This window comes from Diachasma alloeum, unplaced genomic scaffold (assembly GCF_001412515.2).
Source record: "Diachasma alloeum isolate Michigan unplaced genomic scaffold, Dall2.0 Dall_scaffold_01179, whole genome shotgun sequence".
NCBI lineage: Eukaryota > Metazoa > Arthropoda > Insecta > Hymenoptera > Braconidae > Diachasma > Diachasma alloeum.
In genome coordinates, this window is record NW_021681289.1 from 191905 (window position 1) to 201931 (window position 10027).

Here is a 10027-nt window from a genome sequence, read left to right on the forward strand (position 1 = left end):
AATTCCAAAAACCTTCTTTTAAATATACGGACCAGCAAACCATGACTAAAAACTTTGTATTTTAACCTATAAATTCATAACCATTACGAACATCAAATCAATTATCTGTTTCAATCATATCAATTAGTATAACTTAACAGTAAGTAAGTTTCATTTGTAACTTGTGGTCGTTCTGAGTATTCGGGGCTCAAATGTTTTTTTTTCAATCAAAAATACGAAAGGTTTAGTTTTTCGTAGAATAATCTGTAAGGGAAATTTTCACCCCGTAGTTTCAGGTTAAATCCGCGACAAAGATTTGTTATTGAAAAATGTCTGATTGTAGGGTCTCGCTACATCTAAAGTGGGATGATCGAATTTACCTCTCCCACATACTCACACCAGAGGACCACACATACACCTCAGGTGTCTTAATCAGTTTTGCTAGAGCAGTCGTGTGGCTCTTGCCATTCAGTGGACATCTCCACCACTCATCGTGTATATATTCATACAGATTCACTTGTACATATCCATACACCGACAATAAACTGATTATCTAGTTTGCAATCGTTGCCGCGCATATTGATTTAATACCTTCCCGACCTACAACGACCTCGAATGGTACAATGGTTCCGATACTAGGAAATGATGTGAGAAGCAGTTTCTTACTCAAAATCAAGGAAAGCCACCCAGTTACATGGACACCAGAACTAGACTCTGCTTTCTCCGCATGCAAACAAGCTCTTGCAGACGCCACACACAGTGTCTTGTAGACACTGAGTTGGCTGTTTTACGGACCCATCGGATCATGCAATTGGCATTGTTCTCCAACACAGACTCCAGGCGGGTGGCAACCACTGGCCTTTTTAGTAAGAAACTCAATCTCTCGGATGGTCAACACGGCACCTATGACCGAGAGGAGGAACCTATCTACGAGGCAGTGATCCATTTTCGACATATATTCGAATTCAAGTACATCACAGTCTACACGGATTTTGAAGCCCTCACATACGCGTTTCAATAGAACCTAAAAAAGGCAACACCCTGGCAGTGCAGGAGAATCGACTTCATCGGTCAGTTTACGACTGATCTAAAACACGTAGCTGGCACCAACAACGCCGTGGCCGATGCCCTTTCTCATGTCGAGGCAATCACTGAGTCAATCGACATCCAACTGCTTGTCCGGGCGCAGCGAGAGGATCAAGGACTCCAACAAATAGTCCAGGAGAACAACAACAACCTAAACCTATAGCTTCTTCGCCTTCCAGAATTGGACGATCGACTGTGCTGCGACATCTCGGGGTTAGGTACGATCAGTCCATACGTGCCAGAACCACTTGAGAGACAGGTTTTTCTCTTTCTTGATTCGCTTGCACACCTGGGAGGCAAAGGAACTCGAAAACTTATCTCACATCGTTACGTGTGGCCAAGTATGTCGCCACTCTCTGTCATGCCGGACAAACAAAATCTCTAGGCAAGTCGCTGCACCTCTCGCAGAATTTACACTACCAACACAACGATTTGACCACATTCACGTGGACTTGACCTCGTGAATGTATTCAAATCAGCGATTTTAATTTTTTCATCACCGACGTCGGTGGCCGAGTGGATTAGACGCAAGTCTGGTGTGCGAAAGCTTGTGAGTTCGATTCCCTGTGGAACCGAATGTTTCAACGGAAGGCTCCGGCGAGCGGGAGGGTGTTAATAGAGGAACCGCCTGTACCGGCATGGGTTTTCTGTGGTTTCCCCATGCTACTTCTATGTTCTACAGGAGTGCAAATGCGGTATAGTGTAGAATCCACAGCCGCATGCATAGGGTTGGATAGAGTGCCGAATGGGACCGGAAAAGAGACTCAGAGGCTGTAAAAAAAAATTTTTTTTTCATTACAATTTCTCCTACTATTCCAGGCCATTATTGCGATTTTGAGCAATGTTATAACTTCAAAATTGAATTACTAATGTATTCGTCTTTCGTTTACCAACGTTTCGAATGTTAAATCTCACACCTCTTCAGACCCATCTTTTTATTACCATCTATATAAATAAAAAAGGACGCAAATAAAAATTATTATAAACTGATATTTCTTATTGCATGTAATGGATTAAAAGCCATTAAATAATTCAAGGACCTTTCAGTGAATTTGATAGTCAAAATTTTTTTCCATTGACTAAAAAAAATTCTTTTAACAAGGATTGGCAGCACATCAAACGAAGCTGAACTGCCATCCTACACTGTAAAATTTAAATCAATGTAAATAACATATTATTGTGTCCATTTTACTCATAAACTACTTCTCGAAATTCATAACTTACAAATCCATAAATGAAAAGAACCTCTTCCCCTTCGACTATTTAAAACTTTACTACCCAATCATCATGTCTGTGATTAAAATTGTTCCTTCAATTTAAATTAATATGATAATCACAACATTAGTAATCAGAATGGTCAGTACACTAATGATGACAATAGTCAAGCAGATCCCAAAGAAAGACACGTATACAGAAGTTTATCTTTCCCTTTTACAGAGCCCAAAATACTGGACTTAGCAAAATTAAAATTGTGTTTTTCATTGTTCACTTTATCAGATAATCCAAAACGATTTAAACCCTTTTCGCCTATATTCAAAAAACTGTTTTGTTTGACCAATGTATACCTTATCGCAATTATTACACGGTATCTTATATACAACATCTGATGTTACAGTTTTTGGTACCTTATCTTTAGTGACGGAGAATGGTAAACCCTATTTTCGACTTCCCGATGAAATAACTTCAACAATTTTTTTATATTGGGCGACTTTCCAATTATGTGATACCTATCCGTTCGAGTCGGTATACACGTAAAAACCGTTTTGCGAAAGTAATTCTCAAATTACAACTTTTGAAACTCAGAAGTGGATATCTCTTTATTAAAGTGATTCCTCATCAAGAGCCCAGGTGGGAATTAGATAAGCTAGCGATAGGAACCAGCTTGTACGAGCCTTGGTTTGGCGAGGCTCAGTGACACAAGCCTGGAGCAGGCTTGATCTTAGCGTTCACTTCAGCCTGAAATGAGGGTAATAGATGGGGCTTCTGGGGAGCCTTAATTCAGGCTTAGTTCAGGCTTGGAGTATTGAGGCTGAATAGGGAACGGCTCACTCAAGGTTCAACCAAGGTTACCTTCCAACCAATTGTTATCTTCTTCGTCAACAATTTCATTTTTATCAACGAAGAAAAGTCTCATTATCTAGTCAATAGGCATTACCGTGACCTCACGTCAAACCAACCGAGCTAGGTCTGGACAAGGCTTATGGCAGCCTTTGACAAGAGAGGCTTCCCAAATTTCGTTTAAAAAAATGAATTAAACAATTTTTGATTCATTGATATATTGGAATGCAAAAAAGACAGTTGTTAATGGTTGAAACGGAAAAACCAATACAATACACGCCCGGTACTTCTTATACCAAACAAGACTTTAAACAAGATACTGCCATGCTACTGCTTGACAGTGAAAAGGCCTTTGACTCTGTCTGGCCTGCTGGGATTATTTATAAACTAATTAACTTAAACCTTCCACCTTACCTTTTGAAAATCTTGTTTTTCCATCTCTGATAGATTTATTCAAACCAGAGTAGACTTAACCCTTTCTGATAAAATTGAAATCATCGCAGGAATCCCTCAAGGATCCATACTATCACCCATACTATTTAACAAATCTATATTGCTTCGGCTTTCGATAGAATCCCACTTAACGTTAATGTAGTTGAGTCGGCTTTGCCGATGATCTAGCTCTTTTTGCTTCTAGTCATTCTATTAAAAAAGCAATTATAAGACTTGAAAACACAACTTCTCTGACAATAAATGAACTTAATAAATGGAAAATAAATGTTAATGGTTCTAAAACAGAAGCTATTATTTTCACAAAAAAGAAATCTAAATGTGATATTAATATTAATATCAGAGGTAAAGAAATCAAACCTTGTCAATCAGTCAAATATCTAGGTCTCCTAATTGACAAAAAACTCCTTTGGAAAAATCACATTGATACTGCTAAGTCTAAAGTCAAAGCCATTCTGACAAGACTCTACTTTTTATTGAAGGCTCCAGCCCTTAGTACTCATCTAAAAATTATTCTATATAAAAGTTTAATTAGACCAGTTATCACATATGGCTGCCCTGTCTGACATAAAGCTGCTTCCATCCACCTTAATAAATTACAAACTACTCAAAATAAATTTCTCCGAATAATTGGCAATTATAGCCCTAGAACACCTATCTATAAATTACATAAAGAACTACATGTTGAACCTATTCACACTTTTATTAACAAAATTGTAAACAACTTCGAATCCCACATCTCACATGATGAAAACAAAATTATAAACCTTCTGAATGTACACAAAAAATCTAGTTGGTCCCATCGTTGATCTTCCTCGCCCCACACCCCTCCCCTTTCCTTCCCCTATCTTTCCCCTCTAACGTCCATACTCCTCACTTATAGGGTTTTTTAGAATTTACTTTTCCCTATCATATTACTGTTACTTGTTAAAATTATACACACCAATGTTTACTAGCAGTAAGGAAACATCTACCTATTATATTAGATATGAAGCCTGCCACTGGTTATCTAGATTATAAGTAGTATTCTTTTTCTACACCGTACATGCAATGCAGAATTGTATTAACGACAATAAACTCTTTCAAAGTCAAAGTCAAAGTCCGAATGGCCAAGTGGATAAGGCATCGGACTAGAGATCAGAAACACTTAGGATCGAATCCCGGCGGATGCAATTTTTTTTTCTCATTCCTTTTGATAGTAGACGTTATGGGATAATCAGCAATCGTTAAATAACACTAATAAACATAAATAACGAGATGGTATTTCAAAAAACAATTATATTTGGTATTTTTAGGCTTGAATTAATCCTTCTTCCCAGGCCTCGATCAAGCCTCGTTACCCAGCCTGAGAACGAGGTTATCATTTCAGGGCTCAATGAGGTCTAATCCAAGCTTGGATGCCAGCCCTCATCCAGCATTGATGAGCCTTGGTTCAAGGCTTGACCAGCCCTGTTTCCTTCGTCAATTCCTACCTGGGAGCAGGGATCGGCATAATCGTAATCGAGGATTATGATTAATGAATTACGTCATCAATTACATAATCTGAAGACAAAATTTTTTGATTATTCCGGTAATCAAGAATAAAATTGGAATATTGTCGATTACTTCGTTAATCGGCAATCAGGGTCGGCAATAACCGATTAAATTGATTAATCAATAATTGACATTCCAATTATTTGATTTATCACATTAATTTTTAATCACATCCGGTAGAATTAGAATTTAGAATTTAGAGTAATGCAGGCGGTCAATTTCTTGCCCAGAGTCACCTAAATCATACGATTTTTTGTAACTTCCGCCTTATGCTGGTCAGTCCACCAGCCCTAGCCCTGTGTCTTTCGCTGGGCTAATGAGGCTGGTCACTGCCACTTCATTTAGGTCAGCTGGTTCCATGGAGCCTGGCCCCAGCTCCTATATCTACGTAGAGCCAGTAGGGGGCATTCGCACAGAATATGTGCGGCGTCCTCTCTACCGTCCCCGCATAGCCTACAGCCTACCTGTTCGGCTAGCTTCATGTTGTACAGGTGAGCCCTGAGGGTAGTGTGGCCTGTGAGAAGTCCTATTGCAACCCTCAGATTTTTCCCGTTCAGCGCCAGAAGTTCTCTAGTCCTTCTATTTGACTGCCCATAAACAGTTTAGCCTGTCTACAGGTTGTGCTAGTTCGCCAGCGTTTTTCGAATTCCCACTGTAGGTGATCTTTTATGATCTTTTTTCCTACTGCGAAAGGCATACCGATTAGACCCTCCGGAGGAACGCCTTCCGTTCCTCTTCTGGCCTGCCAGTCCGCCTCTTCGTTACCCTGTATTCCGTGGTGGCCCGGATCCCAGGTTAGGGTGACTTTATTCCTCTCCCCTAAAGTGGCAAGTGCTTGCATACACTCCCACACCACTTTAAAATTAGTAGTGGCTTTCTCCAGTGCTTTTATGGCCGCCTGGCTGTAGCTGCAGATGAAGATTTTCATCCCTTCCGTCTCTTTTGCTACCAGGTGCTCGGCACACTTGGCTATGCCTAACACCTCGGCTTGAAAGACTGTTGCATGCTGGCCCAGGGGGAAGCTTCCCCCGCAGCCATCCTTCAATCGATAGATCGCCGCCCCAAAGCGTTCATTGTAGCCAGATGCATCGGTAAACCAGTAATCCTCATTGGGTCCTGGTTTAAGTTTTGAATCTAGCCACTCCTCTCTGGATGATATTCTAGTTTTGAAGGCTTTGTTAATTTGATATTTTCTCTGAATACTGTCGGACTTTTCCGTGAAGGGATTTGCATTAATCAAGCCAAGTTGGGTATGACCTTGGCCTGTCGATTTCCATTTCTGTTCACACCGTAGTCTGTAGGCTGTTGTGCTTGCACAGCTAATCACTCTGAGGTCCAAAGGCAGGATACTGAGTGCTATTTCTAGCGCCTCAGTAGGTGTGGTCTTCATGGCCCCCGTCGCGACCCTCAGGAATGTTCCCTGTAGGCCCTGCAACAGGTTCCTTGTTTCCACCCTTCCTGCCCTTGGCCACTAGACTACCACAGCATACATTAGCTTTGGTTACAGTACCATCTGATACAGCCACAGTATCATTCTGGGGTTTAGCCCCCAGTTGTTCCCAATGGCTCTTCTGCATGCCCACATCGAGGCAAATACTTTGCTTCTCTGTGTATAGATATGATCCTTCCAACTGAGTTTATTATCTGGAATTACTCACAGATACTTTACTTTGTTGGTATAGTTTACTACCGAGCCGTTCAGTTTTAAGGGTCTGATCGTCTCTGGCTTGTATTTTTTTGTGAAGACTAGGACTGTGGTCTTGGCGGCATTCCCCGAGAGGTCAGTTTCCCTGCACCAGCTCTCACAACGATGTCAAGTGCCGTCGCCATCAGGTCTCTGAGCCCCCTCAGAAAACGGCCTCTAACCACCATTGCCACATTATCGGCAAAGCCAATGACATGGCACCCCGCTCCACGCAGCCTTTCCAGAAGTTCATTCACAACCAGATTCCACAGCAGAGGTGAGAGAACTCCCACCTGCGGATATCCTCTGGCTGGGAGACCTTCTATATAGCTTTGTCCATGATTAGCCGACAGTCTTCTGCCCCTTAACATGGTCTGTGTCCAAGCAATGATCGTCCTAGGGATGTCATGCTTCTTCATAGCTTCTTCTATGGTTTCGTTCGAGGTGCTATCAAAAGCTTCCTCAACATCGAAGAAGGCTCCTATGGGATATTCTTTAGCAGCAAATTGTTCCTCCACGAGTCCCACCAGATGGTGTAGGGGGGTATCTGTGGATCTACCCTCTCGATACGCATATTGAGAGAGAGAGGGGGCTCGCTACCAGGGGCCCCGTTTTTATGAATCGGTCCACCAGTCCTTCCAGCGTCTTCAATATGAAGGATGTAAGACTTATTGGGTGGAAGTCCTTTAGTTTAATATACCCAACCTTGCCCGGCTTTGGAATGAAGACTATCTTAGTCTCGTTCCATGACCTCGGAATATGTCTCAGTGCTATACTGGCCCTGAAGATTTTGGTAAGGGGTCCTATGATGTTCTCCATCCCCTCCGGTAGCAGGGCCGCGAAAATCCCATCTGGCCCCGGTGCTTTGTAAGGCTCAACGTTCTTTATAGCCCATTTGACTCCTCACGATTGCACTTTTGCCAGCAATTTTGCAATTTTGCCAGCCAAGGACCAGTCCTGAGTTTCGTGTTCACCCCTTCGACTTTGCCTTGACTCTGTATCTCCTCCTCGGGATTCGGTGAATCCTGGAAAGTGTGTTTCCATTAGGAGTTTCAATGTTTTCTACATTTTCTCCATATTGCTTCCATCCGGTGCTTGTAGGCTCCTTAGATATGTGATCTTATTTGTACCAAGGATTTATGCCAGCCTGGCAGTCTCTGATTGGCTCTCAATGGTGCTCATGAAAGCCCTCCAGCACCTGTCTTTGGCGACTTTTATTGCCTTGTTGTGCTTTGCGAGAAGTCCCCTGTAAGTCGTCCAGGCTGCTTCCTTACGGGGACCTTCCCTCGCATTCTTTGCCTTGTTGAAAGCCCTTCTGGTTTCATTCCTGAGTCCCCCAAGTGCGTCTTCCGACCACCAGGGTATCTCAGTCTTCCGCCTTCTGGGCAACAACTTACAGTTTTCCTCATATGAGTCAATTATCACTCGGTGCAAGACATTAGAGGCCTCTTCCAGTTGCTTCTTACTGCCAAATCTGAGAGAAATCATCCTCAGCCTAAGTGCTAGACTCTTCCGATAATTTCCCCAGTCGGTCCGCCGTGGGTTTCTGCTCCACTCAGGTGCTTCCTTAAAAAGAACGGATATTCTTATGATTCTATGATCGGAAGCCGAGAGGTCCTTTGAGACCCTCCAGTCTCCAACTAAGCCAGTCACATCATCCGGTGCCAGAGTTACGTCTAGTACTTCCTGTCGCCTACGGTCTACGAAAGTTGGTTCTGTGCCCCTGTTTAAAATATGGAGCCTTGCCCCCATAATGAACTCTTGGAGGCTCTCTCCCCGGCCGTTGCAATCGGTGCTCCCCCATGCAGCATGATGGAAGTTCGCATCACAGCCTAACAGGAGTTGAAACCCCCTCCGTTTCACATGGTTGCACACCTCTTTTACTTCATCCGGTGGGGGTGGCTCTGTTGAATCATAGGGCATGTAAGCCAACCCTACTATTATATCCATAACCCTGCCTTGTCCTAGGTTTAACCTCACTTGAGCCGCAGTTAGGTCTCCCCCGCTGAACTGTGGACAGAGAAAAGAATCTAATCTTTTAATAATTAGGCAGGTTCTCAATTTTTCTGGTGTATCGGCATGATATACTTTGCCATAACCAGTCAGTCCCTTAATAGCATTGTTGATTATCCAAGGTTCTCGGATCAATGCTATTACTGTCTGCATTCCAGCTAGAAGCTTGACTAGTTTCGCCGAAGCCGCCTTACTGTGATGCAAGTTTATCTGTACGATCTGTACTCGATTCATAGATATGGTAGCTATTTCTCTGATACTTCAGTCGTACCCGTCCTTTTACCTCACTGCGGTCTCTCCCCAGCTCCCTTACGGTAGCCTTTTGGAGTCCACAGTGAGGTCTGAAGTTGCATGCGTTCAGTCTAACAAGCGACCCGTCATCGACCAGCGCAGCAACGTGGGCACTCTTGGCGTCCCTAGATTCGCTGCCCCGAACGACGACCCACTTACTGGCCTTAAGATCTGCATTTTGCTTCTCGAAAAAACTGAATGCTTCCTGAGAAGTAATTTCTGGGTCCTCTACGTGTATCACCACTCGATGCTTCTTAGGAAGCTCCGAGAGCGCCACAACGTGGATGGTGTGCCCCGCTATTTTATTCTCAGGAAAAGACTCTTCAGCCAGCTCCCTATGGCCTTGTCTGTGCAGTTCACCTCAACCGCACCATCCCTCTCCCAGACCCCGTCGAAGGTGGGTGCTTTGACTCTGTCTGGTAAAGCTAATATGGCCCCCTTCAGGAGCTTCTTCACCTCTGTCACCCCCCCCCCGTGTCCAGCTTCTGGTCCGGATACGACTGCGGTATCGCTGCCAGCTTTAACGAGTTTGCAGTTGTCTGGGCACATGTGCCCTGATCCTGCTTCCTCATTTTATTCTCTCTTGGCCTGGTAGTCGGACTAGGCGTGGTGTGCTCAGGAAGAAGCCGTTTTTCAGCCCTCTTCTGAGCCCCTACATCACCAGCCACTTCAGCCTGAGATGCAGCTTCGACCAAGGTTGCTAATGCCCCCGAGGTTTGCTGCTGCCTCTGCCTCCTCATCTTCTTCCTGGCGGCACCGCTCAGCCTGCCTTGTTTGTGTTTTCCCCCAACCGAGTCAGTCCGAGAGTCGGCAGTGGTCCTCTCCGGATGTTCGCCATCACTGGCCCCACCCGGACAAGTTTCTTCAACTAATAGTTTTTTAAAAATGGTTTCCATTCTTGGTCCCACGCGTAACACGGAAGACCTGTCTCAC

At 43.7% G+C, this 10027-nt stretch overlaps 1 protein-coding gene across 1 annotated transcript; it reads right to left on the minus strand.

The window, feature by feature from the left end:
• Window positions 1-5659: 5659 nt before the first annotated feature.
• LOC107046024 lies at window positions 5660-6683 on the minus strand. Its single transcript, XM_015268480.1, has 2 exons — window positions 6597-6683; window positions 5660-6535 (listed from the first exon to the last, which is right to left on the minus strand). The coding sequence occupies exons 1-2, from the start codon at window positions 6681-6683 to the stop codon at window positions 5660-5662; spliced, it is 963 nt and encodes a 320-aa protein (XP_015123966.1).
• Window positions 6684-10027: the final 3344 nt, after the last annotated feature.